Source organism: Acinonyx jubatus, chromosome D1 (assembly GCF_027475565.1).
Source record: "Acinonyx jubatus isolate Ajub_Pintada_27869175 chromosome D1, VMU_Ajub_asm_v1.0, whole genome shotgun sequence".
Classification (NCBI taxonomy): Eukaryota; Metazoa; Chordata; class Mammalia; order Carnivora; family Felidae; genus Acinonyx; species Acinonyx jubatus.
Window position 1 is genome coordinate 42,284,766 of NC_069390.1, and position 24,631 is coordinate 42,309,396.

Genomic DNA, 24,631 nt, shown 5'->3' on the forward strand with positions numbered 1-24,631 from the left:
CCACCCCTGTCAGCCTATTTTTAAAATAGCATTTTTAAAATAAAAATGTGTTATGCAACTTGCTTTTTTAAAAACTTAATATAGATTTATCTCATTCTTGAGGATACAATTTTTGTGGATATCTTGTGGATATCTTGAGGATAAAATTTAAAAGAGTACATTGAAGATACTCAGTAAATATTTGTTAAATGAATGAATGAATTCTTTACATTATCTTAAGAGCTGCCTGCGTAATATACCCAGATCAATGAAGAATAATTTGTTTATCCATTCCTCTTTTGATAAACATCCACTTATTCCTGGCTTTCAGTTTTAAAGTAACACTACAGAAGAGAAAAAGGGTGGAAGAATGCTTCAGGCAATATGAATAGCATGGATGATGAGACCTAGAAATGTGAGAGAGAAATTACTTTTCTGGGGAATTTCATGTTTTTAGTGAAAGTAGTGTGCATGTGTGTGTGCATTTGTGGTTGAGGGGGGCAGGTGTTAAAGCTGGACAGGAAAAGTGAAAGATAGGATGAGATGGTCAAGGAAGTGCAAAATCATAAAGGGGGGTATGTAGCCATTTAAGAAAAAGTCTGGGGGCACCTGAGTGGCTCAGTTGATTAAGTGTCCAACTCTTGATTTTGGCTCAGGTCATGATCTCATGGTTGTGGGATCAAGCCCCACGTTGGGCTCTGAATTGAGTGTAGAGCCTGCTTGGGATTCTCTCTCTCGTCTCACTCTGCCCCTCCTCTGCTCACAGACACCCTTTTTCTCTCTCTCTCTCAAAATAAATAAACATTAAAAAAAATTAAATAGTCTGGACTTCATTAGTGGAGAACCATTGAAGAGTTTAACTGGGTGAGTGACAGGCTCAGGCCTGGATTTACAACTTCCATCCTCATCTGTGCAGACGTTGGAATAAAGTGATATTTTGTAGTCAGTGACAGTTGTCTTATTTTAGAACTTTATTAAAAGTTCTAATTTGAAAAGCTATATCATAATCCTATATCATGTAACTTATGTTCACTGTTAGGATAGATTCTAAAATGGATTTTTAATATAGCCATTATATGACTATCAGCAAATATTTATTGAATGTTTACTATGTGCAGCACTGTTCTAAGTGCTTCACTTGTATTAATTTGTATTAACTTATTTGATCTATACAATACTGAATTTTATCAGAGAGATCAATAAGATCGAAGTTATAGCTTTAGGAAATAGTGGAACTGAAATTTAAAACTAGGCAATCTGGCTCCAGAGTCCATGCTGTTAAACATTTCACCCTACAGCTTCCCAAATCAGATTATTCCTATAATATGTAAACAAAACCCAGTGGACTTACATATGAAACTGTAAGTCAAAAAATCCAGTTACATTTGTTCATATACAGAGTGACATAGGTTCAACTTATATGTTCTGCTTTTATTCCATTTTTTTCTTCCGTAAACACAAAGAAGCAAAAATATATTTTGTGAATTAGTTTGCTGATGTTAATTATAGTGTCACATTATAAAAGAAAACAGTTTTTAAATTTGGTGAAGTTCCTCTAACTGAAAAAAAATCGCATTTGAAAAATTAATGCTGGATATCAATTAATCCAGCATTAATTGATATACCCATTAGATATATATGGGTATATATGTATTGTTGGGTATATATGTATTGTTGATCAAGAAGAAGAGGCTGTAAAGCAACCAGAGAGTGTTTTGGGGTCTTAGGGATTGCAACCTGGGAGACACAGAATCCACAGAAATCGAAAGTGTGCTCCAAGTTAGGAACGGGAATGCAGGCTTACAATGGCAAAAGACATAAGGTTGTGTAACTTGTTTTGAAAGAATTATGATTGGCACTGGCAGAGTTTAAACTGACTACCTAATACACAATTGGTTATTTAGCTAATAGGCTTTACATCATTTCTATTTCAGTTCAAATTAGAAGGATGTGTTCAAGGAGGTGGTGGAGTTGCAACTGACAAATTGCAGTTGACAAAAGTAAAAAATTCATGGTGTTCTGACAGCTGAAGCAGGAGACACGCATAGGTCCTCATTGTCCTTTTGACAATATTTTGAAGGACTCTCCTAGCAGTGGTTATTTCATTTTGAATCTTCTTTCACATGTATATGTATATGATATGTTTACATTTATAGTTCTTGGTCACATAAATTGCTTTTTCTCGTGCTACCAAGATACTAATGATCTTTACAGATACAGGCAAGATTGAATGATTTTCATAAAAAAACTAAAATTGCAGAGAGCGTCTATACTCACAGAATATTTCTAGATTATAGACTATAACGTAGCCGATAGGACTGGAATCCTTAACAGATTATCTAGTCCAACACCCTCATTTTACAGGTGGGGAAATGGAGGCTCAAAAAGCTACTTGTACAAAGTGGCAAAAGTAAAACGAGAACCCAGATGTCAGGATTTATGTTCCAGTTACTTAACACTATACAACTTGATAATCAAATATTTTTATATGTTCTGTTAACTCATATTACACAGCTTGAAAATTATAAGATGAACATCATACTGTTTTTGAGTTTTTTTTCTATTTCTGCCATTCTCTATGTACTAGCCAACAAGAAACTTGTGAAATATATACTGATGTGATTTATCTGACCTCAGCTTGAGTTTTATCTGTTCAATCTTTATCAGTTTCTGCATTTCTTTTATCCTACATTCCCAAAATGCCACTGATTTTTTAAAATCACTTTTCTGAAAAAGAGAGAGAGAGAGGCAAGCCAAGAAACAGACTCTTAACTATAGAGAACAAACTGTACCAGAGGGGAGGTGGGGTGGCAGATGGTGAAATAGGTGATGAGCATTAAGGAAGTGCACTTGTTGTGATGAGCCCGCTGATGTTATGAAAGTGCTGAATCACTATGTTGTACACCTGAAATTAATATTACACTGTATGTTAACAAGTTGGAATTTAAATAAAAACTAAACAAAAAAAAGACACGTGTGGATTTTCAACTGCACAGGAGGTCAGCACCTTTAACCTGTGTTATTCACAGGACATCTGTAGTATATGATCATACTGAAGAAAAACATTTGCCAGTTAAAAACAGACTCAAGTTAGATTTCCCCCTTTCAAATCTTTTTGTTCTGCTTATTTTTTTCACAGTGTTATGCTCCTTTTTTTTCCCACTTGACATTATCACACAGGCATTTTTTTCAGTTTTAAAAGACTTTTCCTAAAAATAGTTAAAAATCTGACTTGCCTCTGTGTAATCAGCACCTGAATACAGATAGCCCTGTTCACTTCATCGCTTCACTACAATTGGACTTTCCATTTGTTATTAAGTTTTTCACTGTCATCAGTATTGTTTCAGTGAATATCTTTTTTAAAATATTTATTTTTGAAAGAGCATGAGCAGGAGAGGGACAGAGAGAGAGGGAGAGAGAATCAGAAGCAGGGTCAGTGCTGTCATTGGAGAGGCCGACGTGGGACTCAACTTCAACAACCTTGAGATCATGACCTGAGCTGAGATCAAGAATTGGACGCTTAACTGACTGAGCCACCCAGTGCCCCTCAGTGAATATCTTTCAACACATAGAATTTTATCCTTAAGAATGTAATCTCAAATAGAGAAAATCTTGTTAGAAATGAAAAAATAAATAAAATCACTTTTTGTTATGCCTTGTTTCCTGAGGAACTTAAGACCAATGTTCTTTATATAGTTCTTGCTCTTATTTAAAGGAAATTAGGATCTGGAGAACCCCTCAGGCACTCAGGTTTTTTAATACAAGAGCCAATGAAAACCAAAGATTCTTGTGGCCCATAATATTCCAGTTGTTAAATTTGATCAGTGGTGGGCACTGAAATCTTCCCAAGTCCATATGTAACTGTTTACCTATGAAACATCCTGATTTTCTATTTCTTAAAAAGTATCATTTAAACTCTGATTAATCTCTGTAACCCAGCACATATGAAAACTTCCATGCTGAGGCTTCAGAGTGAAAATGTTAGCATCTTTGGACAAGTTGTGCTTTTGAAAATATTTCCCTATTGATTGCTTCTGTCATTGACTAGCATTCCATTGTTAGATTACATGATAAGCTTGAGGAAGTCTAAGAATCAATATTGCTTTTTAAATGGATAGAGGAAAATGATGACCAAAATCAACTATCTTGCAAAAATGATTTTTTTAAGTTTATTTATTTATTTTGAGGGAGAGGAAGGGAGGGAGAGAGGGGGAGTGTGTGTGCAAGGGAGGGACAGAGAGAGAGGGAAAGAGTAAATCCCAAACAGGCTCTGTGTTGTCAGCATGAAGCCTGACTCAGGGCTTGATCTCAGGAGCAGTGAAATCATGACCTGAGCTGAGGTCAAGAGTTGAGCACTTAACCAGCTGAGCCACCCAGGTGCCCCAAAATGATTTAAAGTGGATTATTTCACTTGAGTTTTTCAGAGGTGGCATGTTACAGTGAAAGGATCAGGACTTCTATGTTCTAGTCCTAACTCAAATTACCTTTATGACATCAGGTATATCACTTTCCCTTCTGGCTTTCAGCTTCCTGATTTGTAAAATTTGGGAGTTGAATGACTTCTTTGATTCTTTACAATATTGATTTTCTAAGTCTATGATCATTTAAATAAGTATACTTTAAAAAGACACTTCAAGTTATTTTTTTAAGATAATTTTTTGAAAAATCACCTTTACATGTAGATTAATGGTGGTAAAACCAGTGATGGAAAATATGGGGAACAAACAAACTGTGATAGGGAAAAATGTGAGGTATTTTTCTTTCTTTTATAATGTTCCCTTTCCCCCCCAAAAGTCTCAGATAGGCAGTGAGCTTTGTAACAACTGTTTGCTTATGTTCAAATTGGGAAGTACATTTGGAGCTACATACACATACCAGACATGCGTGCGCACACACACACACACACACACACACACACACACACGCGCGCGCGCGCACACACACACACATATGCACTCTCTCCCTTCTTCCAGTTCTGTTCTTAGGTGTATGGGGTCAACCTGGGACTTCAGTCTGGGGAAAATAAGCACAATGTTACTCTAATGCTAATAAGAACTGTAAAACTTCAAGATAAGAAAATGTATTCTTGAATATCAGTCTAAAAGAATTGGCTGTTTTTGAAGTGGAAAGATAAATAGGTTTGAATTTAGGTTTTAAGATCTGGCTGTGTGATTTTAAGTAAATCTTGTGTCCTCTCTGTCTTTTCTTCCTTTGCAAATTGGTGATGACAATAATAATAGCTGCCTTACTAGGTGGTTTTAAGGCTCAATGTATGTGAAAGAACTTTCTAGTACCTTTTTAGTTGTTTTGAATTTTGGTTAATTTTTTCATTTAAATTCAAGTTAGTTAACATACAGTGTAGTATTGGTTTCAGGAGTAGAACCCAGTTATTCATCACTTACATATAACACCCAGTGCTCATGCTCATCACCCATTCAGCCCATTCCCCCACCCACTTCTGCTTTAGCAACCCTCACTTTGTTCTCTGTATTTGAGTCTCTTATGGTTATAGTTGTTTTGATTTTTATTATGTCTAGCCTATTTTCATGTACAGATTAGTGGAAACAATGTTATCATTCATGTATACTTACCTTATACAAATGAAATATTTAATAATGTTCTATATCCATTTTGATATAAGGCCATTTTTATGATAGACTTTTATCACTTTAGTAACTAAAATAGAAGGTTAAAATGAGTAGCCTATTACTGAATAATTACTGTATATTTTTATCTTGGTAGAGTTACTAACCTGGTAGAATTTCTACCATGTTTTTTATTTTACAATGATAATGAAATGAACCATAGTAATAATAATATTACCTCACCCTTGCTGATGATCTCAGTCTTGTATTTCTTGGGTTGCCAGAGTAAACTGTTATTGGCTCTTTCCAAATGGCCTTAACTGCTGTTGATTATTCAGTTCATTTGACCAAATGGAGGGAACAAAAGAGTATATATAGTCAACTCTTGATTACCTGTGTTCTCAGTTGCACAGATAATTCCAAACAGCAACTACTTCAGATGTTTATATTTAGCTCATGAATGGATTTAAGAGCTTACATTTAAATATAACCATGTCTGATAATCTGGGAATTCACTTGTCTTTGGCTTGTTGCAATGATAATTAAAACTTGGAAGTGTTTTCCCTAACTCTAAAATATTTTTTATTGCCTAGAATACATTGGCCCCCAACTCTAACTTGTGGATCTTCTTGGGAGAGTCTTGTTTGTTTCCTTCCTCTCCTTTTTTTTGCTCCTTTTTTTTTTCTTTCTGTTCTGAGTAGGTGAATCCACTCTCTGCTTAAAGTTGGAAAACTAAATTTTTATACATTTGTAAATAGTTATTGTTTAACTGAATTTGGTTCCAAATTCACACCAAATTATTTAGTTCTATTGACATTGTAGTGATTTAACACTTGCCTTTGGATTTAAGCAGTTTTGAAATATCTTAATTGATGTTCACTTTAGTATTTTAGATTTTTTTCCTTAAAAAAAAAGATTTTCTGCTGCCTCTGATAGAACTTTTACAACTATGAACTAACACTGTTACAACGTAACTCCGGTATCCCTACAAAACAGTGCCTGAAAAATTCCAGAAATGGCAGAGTCCTTTTTCCCAAATCACATTTAGTAGATTTTCCTGTATTTTGGTGTTTGTTTGCTTTCCCAGTGCCTTTTAAATCTTCACTTGGTTTAGATCCTTCAGTTGTTAAAAAATTATTGATGGTCTTTATAATAATCTACACTTTATAAAATACATTTATTTATGGGATCCGGGTAGGAATTGTATTTAATTTAATTGTACTTAATTTCAATTCCACTATACTTGATAATATCTGGTTAGAACTGCCTGTGTGTAAGCTTGAAAATTAGTTTAGGACTCAATTGTAGCTCAGTTCTGGAGGTATAAGGGGTTTCTTTTAATTCTCCTATTAATATAATTTGGGAATTACTTATTTTTCTATGTTGAGAAGAAGTTTGGTAAACAATGTTGTGTTGATTTCCTAGAAACTTAACTATAAACTCTCTGGAATAATTGTAGGCATGTAGATTTTTTGTAGGACTGAGGGAAATACTTTTCTCATAGAATTTACTCAAAGGCCATTGACTCTATGGTTTTTGGTGACTATAAGTCTGGTATAAATTTCCAAAAGTTTGGTTGACTTTTCAACTTAAAATAAACCAGGAAAGTTTTGGTTTACTGTTTATATTCTAGATAGGACTTTCCTTTTTTTCCTTTACAATAATTTTCATTACTTCTTCATTAGATATATAACCCAAGGCCTCAGAATCTTCAGAAGCAAATGCAGGTTTTTCATTGATGTATGTGTTGGTATATTTATCATATGAAACAAGAACTTGTGCTTAATATCAAAATTGAAATTTTAAATGACATATTGGTATAAGATTTAGACATTTAAATATTCTTATCATTTTCAGATGGACATTTTTGTGTTGTTTGGCTTATTACTAAGTAAAATTATAAGCTTGTCTCTTCTAAAATGAGAAAAATTAGCATGACCTTATATCTCCTTAATTGGGAATTACATTTCATGGAAAATTGATTGACTATTTCTATGAATGCTATATTAAAAACTTCTCTTCAGAATACTTGGCAAATAAAGAGCATTTGTACCAGCTTTATGAAACTAAGGTTATATTGTTAGGTTTACTCTAGATGATGGGTCTATTATATCTATATTTGTTTATTTTGAATTTCTACATATGTTCAATAGTGAATTGAGCCTAATTATTCTATAGAATTTCATCATCCATATTTCAGGCTTACCAAAAACATAAAATTCATATAGAATTTTTACAAAATTTAGCAACTTTAGGGTTCTGTTTAGGTAGCATTATTTAGAAACTGACATTAAGTGAGAATAAGTTATGACTATATTTGATTGCCTGGTTTACACCTGTGTTCTTGATGTACTATTTCACAGTGCCTCCATTCATTTAATAAATGTCTTAATTTGGATGACAAATTATCTGAATTAATTCACATAATTTCTCTCAGCAAGTATTTGTTAAAGATCTACTATGTGTCTGGACCTGTTTTAGGTACTGGGGAAATAGCTAATAGTAGACAAATTAAAAGACAAATGACATCAAGTAAATGTCATTTGGTAATCAGGTAAATTGTCTTTGTCATGGAACACAACAAAAATGAAATATGTCATTCTTGCACAATAATTGAGTACTGCTGGAATTACAGCACATTAAAAAGACAGAAAGATAATGAAATATCACCTCACACCTGTCAGAATGACTAAAATCAACAGCACAAAAAAATACAGGTGTTGGCAAGGATGTGGAGAAAGGGGAACCCTCTTGCACTCCTGGTGGGAATGCAGACTGGTGCAGCCACTGTGGAAAACACTATAGAGGTTCCTCAAAGAGTTAAAAATGGAGCTACCCTATGACCCAGCAATTCTACTACTAGGTATTTACCCAAAGAATAAAAAATACTAATTCAAGGGGATACATGCACCCCAATGTTTATAGCAGTATTATCCACAAAAACCAAATTATGGAAACAGACTAAGTGACCATTGAGTGATGAATGGACAAAGAAGATGTAGTCTATATATGCAATGGAATATTACTCAGCCATAATAAAGAAGGAAATCTTGCTATTTGCAATGACATGGATAGACCCAGAGAATATTATGCTAAGTGAAATAAGTTAGTCAGAGTAAGATAAATACCATATGATTTCACTCATATGTGGAATTTAAGAAATAAAACAAATGAGTAAAGCGGGGGGACAAAGCACGTGAGAGGCAAACCATGAAATAGACTCTTAACTATAGAGAACAAACAGGTTACCAAAGGGGTGGGGGGGGGTGGGGCGGTGAAATAGGTGATGGAAATTAAAGTGTGATGAGCAGCGGGTGTTGTATGGAAGTGTTGAATCACTATATTGTATATCTGAAACTAATATTACACTATATGTTAGCTAACTGGAATTTGAATGAAAACTTTAAAAAGAAAAAAAAATTAGGTCAGAAGCAAAAAAATAACAGAAAGGACCTATCAACATTTTTAGAGAGGTTAAGAGATATACTATAGATGTGTCAAATAGGATGGTAAGAATGCATTATTTTTAAAAAGTCAGTGAGTAGTTAAATTTTTTCAACTTTGTTTTAAACTGGTAGGTGTAGAAGAGACAAGCTGGAAATACTCATTTAACTTAATTATAATTGTTTTTTTTTAATTTTTAAAAATGTTTATTTATTTTTGAGAGAGAGAGAGAGAGGCAGGGTGCAAGTGGTGGAGGGGGCAGAGAGAGAGGGAGACACAGAATCCAAAGCAGGCTCCAGGCTCCGAGCTGTAAGCACAGAGCCCAATGCGGGACTGGGAGTCATGAACTGTGAGACCATGACCTGAGCCGAAGTTGGACGCTTAACCAATTGAGCCACCCAGGCGCCCCAGTTATAATTGTTTTTGACAAGGAGAGCAGAAATCTCAAATGAGGTTGCTTGTCACTTGTTAAAGCTTATTAGTACACCTGTTATTAAAGAAACTATAGAGAGTGAATCAGCTGAACAAAATCTTGGCTAGTGGAGGTATGCAAAATGTAGCATTAGCAAGCTGCATAGGAGGCATAGAATTTAAAATGTTGCGAGACACTGACCTGGATCATAGATAGTAAAATAGGCAGGGTCACCTTTCCAATTTTTGAATTTAGTCAAAGACTATATTTTGTATTAAAAAAGAATACTTTCTTAAAACGTTCCCCTAAAAAAGCTTTGGTGGCATAAGAACAGCTGAATGGGTTGGCCAATCAACTGTATGTAACTTTTTTTGTAGTTCTTTCTTTCAGCTATTAAAAATTAGAGGGGTACTTAGGTGGCTCAGTCAGTGGTTGTATTGGTTTCTGCTCAGGTCATGATCTCACAGTTTTTGGGATTGAGCCCGGCAGAGAACCCTGCATCGGGCTCCCCACTGACAGCACAAAGCCCAGTTGGGATTCTCGCTCTCCCTCTCTATCTGTCCCTCCCTTTCCCTCTCCTCTCCCTCTCCCTCTCTCTCAAAATAAGTAAATAAACTTTAATAAAAAAGAATTAGAAACTGTTTTCTGATTATAGTATCTTGCTATATAATTCAGTTTTATTGCAGAAAGGTGATGTTAGAAAGGGTTAATACAATAATGTAAGTCCCTTTGAAATGTTTTTTGTATAATTACTTATCCACATAATTTATGTAGTCTTTTCAGTTGATTCTACCTTCTAAATTGTATTTGGTGTTCAGAGAAGTGTTTACATTTTTTTTCCATACAGTTAAAAATTTAATTTCTAGGTATAACATCTTCTGAGTAGAGAATTTTCCAATCTGTTTATGTAGACTCCGTCCTTTTAGTCATTAGATTTTATTAATTATTTACAACATTTTAAATAATATTAAATTATAATTTTCCTAAATATAAATTAGTTTGCTTTTTAATACCATTAAATCTACCAACAAAGTGTTTAACTTTTAAAAAAATGCAAAAAAGGACTTCATGAAGACTGTGTGAGGTCATTGTCTTCAACTAGTTGTCATTTTTTTCCCCCTAGAAACATTTGTTTTACTGGAAAAAGCCTGGGCTTGGGGATCAGATCTTCTGGCTTAGAATCATGGGTCTATTGATTACAAGCTATGTTATCTTGGACATATTTTAATCTTATTTAGCTCATTTTCCTAAGTTTGTTAAAACAGATAAAAATGCTAAGTACTAACACTTACACATAGGAAGTATTTGGACCATCATATGTGCTCAAAAAAATGTATATAGAATCTGTGTCTACATTTCTTTAGTTTTTCAAATTTCATTATTTATCTCCTTTAATTGGATTTGATTTTCTACTGCTTACATAGCAGTGGAAATGATTTTTAATTTCGGACAGTTAACAGGAGTAACTAAACTGGCAGCAACTCAGATATGGCTCAAATACTGCTGAAGTGTAGAGCAATTCCATCTGGTTTATCCATTGCTGTGGCTACCTATCTCCAACTATTCTGGGAGCTAACAATTTAAATAGAGTTGGTTATGAGTTCATTTCAACTTTATTGAGCACAAAATAAGTGGTAGGCACCGGTAGTTAATTTGTGCTTTGTCATGGAGATGAATATTACACAGAGCCTGGCCTTCAATGGCAGTCAGGTAGAAGTACCCCTTGTGGCCTATCATTTGCTCTTTCTCCCCACCACTTTTCTCTGTAGAATTATGAATGGCGCTAAGATTCTTATCTAATTCACAGCAGGGGTTTTAAACCCGGGTGGGGAGCCAACAGAATCCATCAGAGAGGATGTACTTAAGATCTGTGCGTTTGCAGAGCCTGCCTCCTCTGCAATTCCTCTGGGACTACTGGAGTTATAACACCTTTTACAAGCAAAGTTCTTTTTAAATATCACTCTTAAATGCAACAGTTGCAATCATCTTCTTGTTGCCTTTTCAGATTTTTATCTCTTCAAAAGGTGGCATCTGGCACTACTGAGGTTATTTTTCAGCACTACCGCATTGACTGTGGCATTCTATTCCCTATAAGGCTCAGATATTAATACATGTTTTTTTCTTCTTCTCTGGATCACATGGCCAACTTTTGCCTTCAAGTTAAAAAAATTAAAAATCCTTATTTATTCACGTGACAATGGTAAAACCATAAATTTTAAAGTTGCATTAGAAAATGATTTTTATAAACTTGTTTTAAAATTCCATTTGTAACCTGCAAGTATTATATGAAGTGATCCTGACTCTTTTAAAATCTTGAATCATGCTTTTCTATGCATTTGTAAGAGAACGTCCCAGTATGAAAATAGGACATCCTATTTGTGACTAAACTGGTCTTTGTTTATAGGCTGAACAAACATACATTGAATTTTAATGTAATTGTGAAAAGAAAAAGGCCTTGAAAATGTTTAGAAATATTTTGTTCATGTTTACTTTAGCATGTTAAAAATCATCTGTGATGGGATATCCTTAACCACTTCTGGACTGAGGTTTTAATTGTCTGTCTTTCTTTCTTTCTTTCTTTCTTTCTTTCTTTCTTTCTTTCTTTCTTTCTCTTTCTTTCTTTCTTTCTTTCTCTCTTTCTTTCTTTCTTTCTTTCTTTCTTTCTTTCTTTCTCTTTCTTTCTTTCTTTCTTTCTTTCTCTCTTTCTCTCTTTCATATTCCTTAATATTTATGCCCTGAATATTATGGATTTTACATGGGAAACATTAGATACCATTCAAAAAACTCTCTAAATGTAATGTGTTGGTTTAAAAAAAATTTTTTTAAACATTTATTTATTATTGAAAGACAGAGAAAGAGCGTGAGCAGGGGAAGGGCAGAGAGAGAGGGAGACACAGAATCCAAAGCAGGCTCCGAGCTGTCAGCACAGAACCCGACACGGGGCTCAAACTCACAAACTGTGAGATCATGACCTGAACCGAAGTCAGATGCTTAGCTGACTGAGCCACCCAGATGCCCTGTAATGTATTTTCATAATAAGATGATGATAGCACCTGTTGAACCCAGAAATCAATGTTGAAGTCAAAATAGTGAACAAAAAGAACTTGCTATTTATCCAACTGTATTCAGCTATTAAAGCACAATCAAAGACACAGCAAATTCAAAGTCAATATGAAATTTCCATTTCCCCTTTGCGAACTCATAATTCAAGTTTGTAATGGTGGAATCTGTATTACTGGCCTGCTCTCTGATCAGATACTCAGTACAGTGATTTGGGAATCTGTGAACTATTTGTGATTCTGTAAAAACTCAAATAAGCAATCTCCTTTAGTTGTTGTTCAGTTTTGTTTTAATTTAAAGTCTTTAGCATACCTTCTGATTTCAAAGTCTTAGCACTAACAACAGCTAGGTCCACTGGGATGTCCTGATGCCTATGGACAAAACAGGAGGAAAAAAAATGGCATGGACTGGGCTATCTAGATTGCTGATCAAGTAATTAGGGGCACACCTAACTAGGTGGGGGATTTGAGAAGGAGTCTAAAAGGCCACTAAGAGCCGGAGAACTAGCCAAATCAATCTGTTGGGGAAAACTAAAATTCCAATATTTGAGAGTTCAGGGACACTTACTAGGTCTGATTGCATTCGTTCAAACATAGGAATATAGGTGGGGAGTCCTCAGCACCAGGAGTTTAGAATTTGGAGAAATAAGATTAGATGGAGAAAAAGAGAGAGTATGGGAGTGAGAGATTGGACTGGTAATGAAAAGCCACTACAAACAATGGTAGATATGTGTGTCTTGTGCTGAAAGGTCAACAGAGCTAAGTGCTAGTGGGTTGAGCTATCTTAAAGAACAAAAGGTGTCAGGGGCACCTGGGTGGCTCAGTCGGTTGAGCATCCGGTCCGTGGGTTCAGGTCCCATGTCGGGCTCTGTGCTTACAGCTCAGATCCTGGAGCCTGTTTCGGATTCTGTGTCTCCCTCTCTCTCTGCCCCTCTTCAGCTTGCTCTCTCTCAAAAATAAGTAAACTTTAAAAAAAAACAAAAACAAAAAACAAAACAAAACAAAACAAAAAAAACAAAAGGTGTCATATATCCTTCCCTAGGTAAATTCTTTCATTTTAGTAAGGACCTCAGGAAACATTGTATTAAACACACACACACACACACACACACACACACACACACACACACACACAACCTAAAAAACAAACCTCCGATAGAATTTCAGCTACATTGTCGGGGTGAAGTTGTTTTTAGAAGGTGGATCATTTAGGAGTACTAGTCTCCATTCATCATAGGGTTAAGAGGGCAGACTTTGTAGCCAAACTGCCTGATTTTGAATCTTAGACATATAACTTAATAGCTTAGGACTTGGGCAAATTGCTTGACCTTTTTATGCCTCGGTTTCCTTATCTTTGACATGCGGATAACACTATGACCCACTGCATAGGATTGTTGTGAGGAACAAACAAATAAATATATAGAAATCTCTTCCTAAGCAATTGCTTAAAAAGCAATTGCTATATAAGTTTAAGCAATCATTATTATTGTACAATCACGCATATTGGGCTAGGGAAAGGATTCCCTTGATTTACACTAGGCAAGTTGTAAATACCGGAAACGGGCAAGGATATGATGTGTTTGTACAAGCAACTGTTCTAAGCCTTAGTTGTATCAGAGAGGTTCCTCAGTCCTTACTAGGAAAACTTCCTACACTTCTCCAGGTAACTTCCTCTTGGCTAGCACCTGACCATCTCAGCCAGCAGCCACAGTGCACCCTAAGACAGCAGCACACTTGATGTGTGCAAATATTTGAGTGTATTTCTCAGTCTTTCATCAGTGTTGTAAATTTTGTATCTGGAATGTTTGGGAATGCCATGGTCTACAAAATCTTTGTATTTGGATTTGGAACCAGGAGGCCATATGCTTGTTGAGGAGAGAGGGTTTGGAGAATAAAACATAGCAGGGGATCTTGACTGCCAGGCAGGGTGCTAATTTCCTGAGTAACTCCAAGCATATCACTTAAATCAAGATCTATTTTTATATCTGTAAGTTGTCAAAGTTCAATTTACTCACCTCTTTGGTTTTCTAATTGCCTAGCCTAGCTTTTAAAATTATTTTGTAAATAAAGCCTTACTGAGAATTTGAGCATTTCTCAGTCTTACGTGGCATTAAAATTCTAGGTCCCTTAGAGCATTACTCCTGACTTTTAGAAATTCCCCACGATGTATTCTAACTCTGATGTAAGGGAAGATACCTCTTCCTTCACCTCCAGACTTCCTTGGATTAGGAATCAGAAGGCCTGAATTCATATCCAATCAAATGATCTCTGGTCAAGTTTCTTTACTTTTTGAAAGCTTGGGGTTTTGTCTGTGAGATGAAAGTAATAATGCGACATTTGGGATGAGGATTAAATAAGGTAACACATAAAATCTCTTAAGACAATACTTTGCTAAATAAGGCCTTTTTTTCTTAATCTTTCCTTTCCTGCCTCCTAATTCTGATGGAACTTCTTGAGAAAGAGCCAATTCTATATTCAGCACTATTGAAAAAATTCTTTTATTGTTTTTTTTCCCTAAAGGACCAAAGAATTCCATGTTTCTGAAAGGCCAGATATTATAATTTTTATGTGCGAATTATGGAGATGTAGCCATTGACCAGTTATCATCCATAGAGAACAGTGATGTAAAGGCAGCCTGTCTTCTGCTGAAGGAGGGATGTTTCAGGATACCTTCATTTCCGGATCCCAAAAGGATGAGCTAATAAAGCACAACGGGCTGAAGGCCCAGCTGTGAGGTTAGGAGCCTAGATGGCAGGATTCCATGGATTGTTCTTGCTCTTTTGGGATCTGCAACATGAATAGACCTCAGTTGATCCAGGAATAGACTTCCTTTTGCAGCTAGAGAGAGAGGAAGCTGAAGGAGAGGTGAGTGTGCCTGGAATAGACAGGGGAGTTTGATCTTAATTTAGGGAGTTCCTGGGTATTCTTGTCTTGTTTGTACACAGTAGATTTTAATAACATTTTAAATGAGAGTTGTTTACATTTTAGGAGGGAAATTCTCATACATTTGGTGGGAAAAAAAACAAAAACAAAAACAAAAACCAAAGACAGTCTGTACCTCACTCAGTCCATGAGCCACATTTCCTGTGTAGTGGTCCCTAAGTGATTCCTAGGAGCACAATCACTGCATTTATTAAACTTTTATTTACTAAGAAATGGACAGTAGCATATGGGAGCAATGACAATAGCTGACTGATGAGAAAACAAAGAAATTCCAGTATTTTGCTGTTTTGAAAAAAGTCATTCAGAATTTAGTCATATTGGTTCAGCTGTTGTAACCAAAGACTGATAAGATAATAGAGGTCTTTGTGGTGGTTTTGTACTGAAATCCTTTATCTTTATGATGCACTGGGGCCCTTTAGAGTGGAAAGCTTTTCAAACTGCTGTTGGATTCAGAACTCAAATTAGCTGCTGGTACACTGGGACAGGGGTTCCTTTCTCAGGCAGTCACCACAAAGTAACTTTTATCAGGGGACCTTCTGATAGATTGTTAGTTTCTTTAGCTTACCCTATTTATTTTTTGTTGACTTTTTGCTGCCCTATTTTGTGACATTTAAAAGAAGGCTATATCAAAAAAGGCCAATGCTAAATGATGGACTGTGCTTGTGAAGTGGGGACATCACAGCCCATCTGATGTGTGAGGAGTCTGCAGCATGAGCACAGCAGTTTAACCAGGTTACCTGTGGGCAGAAAAGATCAAATGCAGCTTTCTTTTATGACCAGCATTGTATTTTGGCTTTCTTCTCAAACAATGTCCATTTGAAAAAAAAAAATTAGAACTAACCAGGGAATTCACTCTTAAGAGCTTTTCTTTTCAACTTAATTTAAAATCTTTCTGGATTGTTGGCTGAGTTCTTTGGTTGATGCTGCTTTGAAATTACTGCTAAGTGCTTTAATCTTTCTAGAATTGATGTGGAGAAGTGTGTCTCCATCAGAACTCCACTCCAGTGTCACTGCCTTCCCTCCCCATCATTCTGAACACACATACTTGTAGTTCACCAGGTTTCTTGTAATTTCATTGTTAAGTCTTATTAAGCTTATTATAGTAATGTGTGATTCAATGACTGAGCACGTTTAGGTGGAAGTCTTGTTTTAAATTCCCTGAGACACATTTCTAGATAATGCCATTTGTTGATGTGCGTTTTATTTGGCTTGGTACACATTATGTTTGAACACCATTTCCCTTCATTTCGTAAGAGTGAAGAGATAAAAACTATGCAGAGAAACTCACAAAATTTAATTTGGCCAACTCGGTGAGTGAGCTTCTCCCTTCCCTCTTTTAGTCTGTCTCTCTTCCCACTGCTGTGCTGGTTTCTGGGTTTTCTCATTAGAAAAACTGAGTTATCACCACATATGTTAGCACTTGCAGGGGACAGCTATAAAGAGAGTAACCTGTGTGAAATGTTTATATTGTAAAAGTCCTAGGTCTGAGAATATTGTAAGAAGGTGAGGCAAATCTCTATTTAGTAAAGTGCTCTGCAAGGTGCCTGCCTTGTTCAGATGTTGAGTCCTCTGTAACTTCCCAATGCCCAGTCTTATTTCTAGCACCATGGACTGTAACTGTGGGTGAAATTAACTAGCAGAGTGTCGTGCACATTCTTTCTGTGAGCTGATGTTAAAAAAAAAAAAAAAGGAAAAGAAAAACTGTAAATTTTAAACCTGATTTTTATTTTTAATTTTAAGTTCTATACCACAAAAGGATTTATCCTAATTATCTTTTTATTTTACCTAAGTTCTCATCAATTTTGAGTTTTCTTTGTTGGTTTTTGGGCCTATGGACAGGTAGTTATAGTTGGTAAATTTAAAAAAAAAGTAGTCTATGTTAGTTCATTTTTTTTCAAGTTCTTCAGATTATGACCAAAAAGGGCTAGAGGGCTGATTTTAAAACTGTTATAGTGAAAGATGGTATTTGAAAACTTTTGATGAGGGAAATTGCTGCCATATTTACATTTTGAAAAGTGTTTCCTTATTTACACACTATTGACTTCCTATTGAGACTCAAAATTTTAAGTACAACTGGTAAAGAATTCAATGGATCAAACTCAGTAAATCTGAAGTCACTGGAATAAAGGCCCCTAAGAAAAAAAATGTGTCAATTTTAAAGGTCTTTCCTAACTGAAGACCATTTTGTGATAGAGCCAAAGGTTAATAAAATCAGTAGTGAATGTAGCAATTTTACAGATAAGCTATTCACAACAAGTGTAGTTACTTGAATAAAAAGCTAATTCAGTTCTAAAATGCCACATGCAGTAGCAGTGAATAGCTGCTTTTAGGTGCTTTCTGGAGGAGGATAAAATACAGAATCACGGCACTCTTCTCTTCCAGCGTCCCTGGCTGCCTGTAAATTGCTGTGAATGGGGCTGTGGGCTGACAGGCTCTATTAAGACAAACTGCCTTTCTCATCGGAGAGATAAAATAAATCAGGTGTTTAGTCAAATTAAAATACTTCAGCTGGAGCAGGCCCTGGGGAGCACTGATCCACCTGACTAATCTGAGAGAAACTCAAGACAGATGTGGTTTGGGGATAAAGACGACCCCATGGAAAAAAAAAAACAAACCTGCTGCACTGTCTTTGGAGTTGGAGAATAGATACAGTTTATAGCGGAGAGTGTCAGGCACACAGTGTGTGTGATATTGGATAAAAGCAGGCACATTGACTTGTAGAGAAGCTGTGTACAGAAGGTTTTTTGCTGCTTCCCTCTTTGCGGTTTATGAAACTACCTCTGTTTTTGTGTGGGAGAGACTATTTTCCAGCAGTGCTTTTTGGAGATTTTAAGATAGCCTGAAGGATGTGAAACAGATGATAGGCAGCTACTGATGACCTCTGCTGGCCTGGGCAGATTCTCTGGATCTGACTTTCCTTTTTTCCAAGTTGATTTTATCACAACTGAAAACATAATTCAAGACAAGACTTTTTACAGAGAGTTAAACCGCCTTATAAGACTTTTCTATGTGGTCTTTTGGCTTCAACATAGCCGGACAGTATTTAGGTTGCCTCACTATGCCCCATAAATTGTCTACTTTTTCAACAACCCTGACAGTTATATAGATCTTCCTCTACTTATGATGGAGTTACATCCGGATGAACCCATTTTAAGTTGAAAATATGCATTTAATAGTTCAAAATGCATCTAATCCACCTACCATAGCCTAGCCTACCTTCAGTGTGCTCAGAACACCTACATTAGCTCACAGTTGGGCAAAATCATCTAACATCAAGTCTGTTTTATAAGAAAGTGTTGAGTATCTATACAATTGATTGAATATCAGACAGAAAGTGAAAGCCAGAATGTATGGGTGCAGTATGGTTGAACTGAATCAGTGGTTTGCTCTTCTGATTGTGTGGCTCAGTGGGAGCTGCGGGTTTCTGCCACTGCCCAGCGCCTACAGAGAGGATCATTCCCTGTGTTACTGGATGCATATTACTGTTGCACAGTCATGAAGTAAGAAAACTTAAACCATTGTAAGTCTGTAGTTTTTTTTTTTCATAGCAAAATTATACATTCAACTAAACTAGTATTTTTTTAAGCTTATGTATTTCTTTTGAGAGAGAGAGCAGGAGTTGGGGAGGGGCAGAGAGAGAGAGAGAGGGAGAGAGAATCCAAAGCAGGCTCCACACCGTTGCACAGAGCCTCATGTGGGGCTTGAACACACCAACCATGAGATCATGACCTGAGCTGAAGTCAGACGCTTAACAAACTGAGCCACGCAGGCGCCCCTAAACTAGTATTTTTTGAGATGAAATAACTTGTGTTCACAGGTTGGTTTATTAATGTGATTCAGATTCGGTGTTATTTTTAGTACAGCAGTATAAACATTTGCTGTTAATTAAAACAGAAAAATCTAGCACTACAGGTTTTAACTACCTAGGTGTAAATCACTATATGTGAACAAATACAATGGGTATAGAACAGAAGAATGGTCATGCATGCACATTTAGAGAGTGTCAGCTATTGTACAGTGTAAATTGATTGCTTCTTAATTATATATATTTATATATGTAGATTTATATATACATATATGTATGTGTATATATAAATTCCCCATTGAGGGAGAATTTTAGATTTGTTTTGCTACTATATTTCATTCCAACTGCATTCATTACGGCACTCACATCTATTCAAAATATATATGTGCTCCTCAAATTTAAGGAAAAGATAGCAATAGTCTTATATGAATGCCTAAATTTTCTAAAAATATTGCTCTCTGGCATGCTTTTTAAAAAATTATTTAGATGTCACTGAATTTTTACAATTAAACAACTTGAATATCATACTGATTTGTAAAAAGATCAGTTAAATTGTGTTATTCTGTAAATGCAGATATACATGTCTAGTAGCATTGGAAGCACGAATGCATTTATAGAACTTTGGCTTCACCTTGAACAGAAGAAGCTAAGTAAGAAGTCATGTATATGTTATCCTCAGCTTCTCTGTTTCCTATGTAGAGGAGGAAGGGGACTGTATTGAAGATTGTTAAAACAACACTGTTTAACCTAGGAGAAGAGAAAACCTTCTAGTTTTTCCTTGGGAGCGTAAATACCAGATCCAACTCTTGTGTTGGCCTTTGCCCCAAATTTCCTATGAATGCTTCTCTTCTTTAACTAAGAATTGTGATGCAGTAACTTTCCCAGTTTCCAGTAAGTCTTCTCTTAACTCACCTCATATAGAAAGGTATAGTAAGAAAATTACAGGTAGATCAGAATATTTCCAAAAACATATGCAATAAAATGTCCATATATCCCAAATATCTATTCTTATAATTTTCCAAACTATTTTCCACACCATAGGTAGAATGACCACATCATTCATCCCTTATTTAAAATACTGTAGTTATTTTTGAAACATTCTGAGAATAAGTATGAAGTTTATCAAGCATGGTCTATTAGTTCACTGAATGGTGTGAACTTTTACTACCTCTGTACCTCATCTGGTACTCTACTCCCCCCCCCCTTTTTTTTCCTTGCTCAAGTTTTACTACCTTCTTTCAACTTGTGAAACACACTGGAACTCCCCTCCACTGCCCCCCCCCACCCCAGGGCTTTTGCCTGTGTTGTTTCTCCTGAAAAGCTCCTTGATCACCCTCCAACTCTTTGACTACTTAACTCTATTCATCTTCCTGAAAATTTGTTACTTTTTCAGACTATCTTTCTTACACTTGGGCCTCCCAAACTTGGTAAACTTCCCCCAAATATCTGTCATTTTGTAATTCTTATTTAGTTTTAGTTTGCATTTATATGTGTAATTGCTTGATTAAGGTTCCCTACTCTCATGCACTTTGGACTCCAAAGTACACAAGAGTAGAGAGGTCTATCTGCTTTTTCTTGCCATAGTATCAGTATTCTGGTATCTAGTTGCTATTCAGGAAGTATTTTGTTTTAATTAGAAATGACTAAAATAAGTAAATAAATACATTTCATACTTTTTTGTCTTGTCATTCATATATATATATATATATATATATATATATATATATATATATCATGAATTAATTGAGCTTGTTGTACTTTTGAAGAAATTTTATGATTCCTACTGGGAACCTGCTTTTGTATTCATGAACTTCTTTTTTTTACCAAGCTGAAATTCCTATTGCTGAAATAAAAACTCATTAAAAAAAAATCAATTCCAGTAGCTAGAAAGAACAGCTGGATACAGTATTTGTTCCTTTATCAGTTGAATACAATTTCTAACATCATCTCATGATTATTTTTCCTTTTAATTTTGATTTTAGGCCATCTTTCAACTCAGTGAATCTTTAAGCATATGGGATACTGACAGTTTGTTTGTTTCTTTATTTTTTAAGGACTTGAATTGATATTACAAACCCCAAGATAGTCCTAAGTGGCATAACTTCTCTGCTGACATCAGTCTTACCTTCTGGGAATCATACACTAGCAAGTACTAGCCAGCATCCTCTGAAGGCTCCGTTTGTCCCTGCAGCCACTAAGAAAATAGGACCACTGCTAACTGAAATATTTTTAGTTTCTCAGATTGTCCTCATGCTTTCTTAGCAGGACTGAGGGGAGTTTCATAAGGAGATTGGAAGTCTACTCTTCCACACACACAAAAATCGGCAATCTTTGTCCCCTTTGACAGCTGGTGGCATCTTTCTGAAAAGCTTTCAAATCATAGATCATTTCTTCATAATGAAACCTGTGTGGCTCAAATACAGTGGGTTGAAATTCTTATCTTATGCTGTGGTAAATGCTCTAATTTAGATTCACAAAAGGATTCTGTACCCTTTACTTAGGAGAGCTGTGCAATTTGCCCATAAAAAGACTGTTCAGCACCATTAGTGCATACCATAAGTGTTCAGCGACATCATATTCATTAAACAGCACATCCTTATGCATAACCTTTTCAGCCTCGAACGTGTTTTTTCCCTTTGAAGAATGACAAATGACAAAAGGGTGAGAGAGGCCTCCAAGCAACATTGTTGCCTTTAAGGATGAACTTGAGAACTTTAGCTTGATCCCTTCACAGGGGGAAAAACATAAGATTCAATCCTATCCTTACCTGAGGCAAGGCAGTTTTTTTTTTTTCCCTCCCTCTCTGTAGAACTCGTTCCAAGGCCAAGAGAACAATTCCTGACATCCAAGCTTCAGAGACAGGTCTTTGCACAATAGAAAGGTTTTATGAGATCACTGATTGGAAAATTCCTTCTATAACACTTATTAAGCACTTACTATGTCTTAGATCCTGTGTTGGTCACTGAGATAGAGATAACTAGCTAATATTATAGAATATTAATACAACCCATGGTTTCTAATCTTTGGTACTAAATATCATAGGTTTCCTATCTTGATCAGATAGATTTGGTGGGGATAAGTAGGGGTGCGGGGGTGAGAGAGAGGGAATATGGTAAAAGGGCGAGAATGGGGATAGTTCTGCTTTTTGTTTTGTTTTGTTTTTGTTTTGTTTTGTTTTGTTTTGTTTTAAAGAGCCAGAGGGAAGAGCGAGAATTTTATTAGCAGTGATACTTTTAATTGGCAGGTCGGTGACTAACTCTGGTGTTCATTCCACTGATACTCTGTAGTGTTCCTATACTCAGAGTAACCTCCAGTTACTGTCCCAGATGGTTAAGTGTCTTAGGGTAGTCCCTTTCTAAATCCGCCTTCCACTTTTCCCCAATTCATTCAGACTTTTCTCAAACTTGTGAGATATCTTTTCACTTCTATTTTAGGTACACCTGAGAGCCTGGCAGAGAAAGAACGGCAACTCTCTACTATGATTACCCAGCTGATCAGTTTACGGGAGCAGCTCTTGGCAGCGCATGATGAACAGAAAAAACTGGCAGCCTCACAAATTGAGAAACAACGGCAGCAAATGGACCTTGCTCGCCAACAGCAAGAACAGGTGAGCCCTGCAAAAGGAGCTGATGAACTGGAGAGGTGGAATGCGCCAAGCTCAGCGAGTAATCACATTGATTGGTTTATTTGTCATAAGCATTCCTAGAAATAAAAAAAAAAATTAAAAAAAGAAGGAGAAGAAGAAAAGAAGAAGGAAAGAGAAAGATGGAAAAACAAAGGAAGAAGACTTCTGGAAATCCAGGGTCTTTAAGAATACTGAAGGGTTATGTGGAGAACAAAGAAAGGCATCATAGCAACGGGGCATAACTGAAAGTGATAACGTTATTCCAGAACATTTGGATTTGATTAATTACTTAGGGACTCATTCACACAGGCATCGCATGCAATCCTAGTGTAGCTTACCCATGAGTAAGTTGCTTCTCTCTGGGCCTACTCTTCTCATCTGGAAAAGAAGGGTCCTGGTCTAGAGAAACTTTGAAGATCTTTAAGCTTACTGGTCCATGATTTTCTCTGACTTTAAAGCTAAGGTGACCATAGGCCTCAGTTTTCCCAGAATAACCATGGCTAATGCCTGTTTCCCAGAGTAATTATTAATAACCCCTATTCCACTTGCAAAAGTTGGCCGGGTTTGAATGATAAATTATATGGTCACTCTATTTATAGCATAGGTAAATCATTGAAAACAAATTAGCACATGGCTCCTCTAAGAATTTGATTTCATTGATTTAGAAGTGAGAAAGAAGAAAAAATAGCAAAGTTTAAGTGTATATCTTTTAAAAAATAAATCACTTTCCCAAACCTTTTTCCTGTCTCATAAGAGTACATTAATCTAATAACAATGATCCTATAGAGTAGTCCCTGATGCTTTGGATCAGATGGACCCAAATTAATGTGCAGTTTTTAGAAATCTGACATTATTACTGGAATTATCTTTTCAGTTAAATGTATTTTATAGGGGTATATAGAGCAATATATGCTCTGTTGATTTTAATGAGTTGTGACGTCTGGTATTTTATATGCTTGAATATTTGCCCACATGTAGGAATATGGACTCAGCCCCTAATGGAAAATAACATAAAGGAACACTGTAAAAAATCAGAAGTTAGAATGTCATTTAGCCATCCAGAGATGACACAGTAATTAACTATTGACACTTGTGAATAAGCTAGCACAAATTAATCTTGACACATTTGCAGACGAGTGATATCTTACAGTGAACACTTTGTAATTATATTTCAAAATGAAAATTAAATGACACTTAAAACTAGGTTGTCATGCTCAATGAAGCGAGCATGTAGCTCAACCGATTGGCAAATAAAATTCAGAATTTGAGCCACATGGTGCTTATGTACCATACTTCACTGTGTCAAACCCATACGTCTAGAGTGGGTGATAGTAATTGCACTGTGGTGTTTTGGATGCATTTCTATGCAGCACTTTATCATTTAGGAGGGACCATCAATATTAGATGCCTAGTAGTGTTTCACTGGCTTGCTAAGAGGAAATAAATATTCAGAGGGTCCCACATCTATACCTAGAGTTGCCGAGTGAGTTGCCCATTTCTGATTTGAATAGTGACAAGCAGACTGAGCCTTTCCAATCTGATTACATAGTGTTTCTGTTTTGCTTATAAAGCTTTGGAGGGGAGTAGTCCCACTTCTCAAACTCTAGCCTATGATAGGGGCAGCTTTATCATGAGTTCCAGTATGAGCCAGTCATCACCAGAAACCACAAAACACCATTTTGGAGTAGACTGCTATTTTTTGTTATCTCGGGCTCAATGAAATGTGATTTGGGTGTTTCCCTCTATTCTAGGCTAAAGCATCAAAAAGACTCAAGAAAT

The 24,631-nt window shown here is 36.0% G+C and overlaps 1 protein-coding gene across 44 annotated transcripts in view; it reads left to right on the top strand.

The window, feature by feature from the left end:
- The window catches only part of SOX6 (SRY-box transcription factor 6), a 686,841-nt gene that overhangs the window by 459,284 nt on the left and 202,926 nt on the right, over window positions 1-24,631 (top strand). For 43 of the 44 annotated variants that reach the window (XM_053203417.1, XM_053203416.1, XM_053203433.1 and 40 more), the window contains one exon: window positions 22,662-22,834. In XM_053203417.1, the coding sequence (XP_053059392.1) occupies window positions 22,662-22,834 (173 nt within the window). Of the gene's footprint in view, window positions 1-12,155; window positions 15,345-22,661; window positions 22,835-24,631 lie in introns of those variants that run through there. The other variant, XM_053203452.1, reaches the window with a different exon arrangement.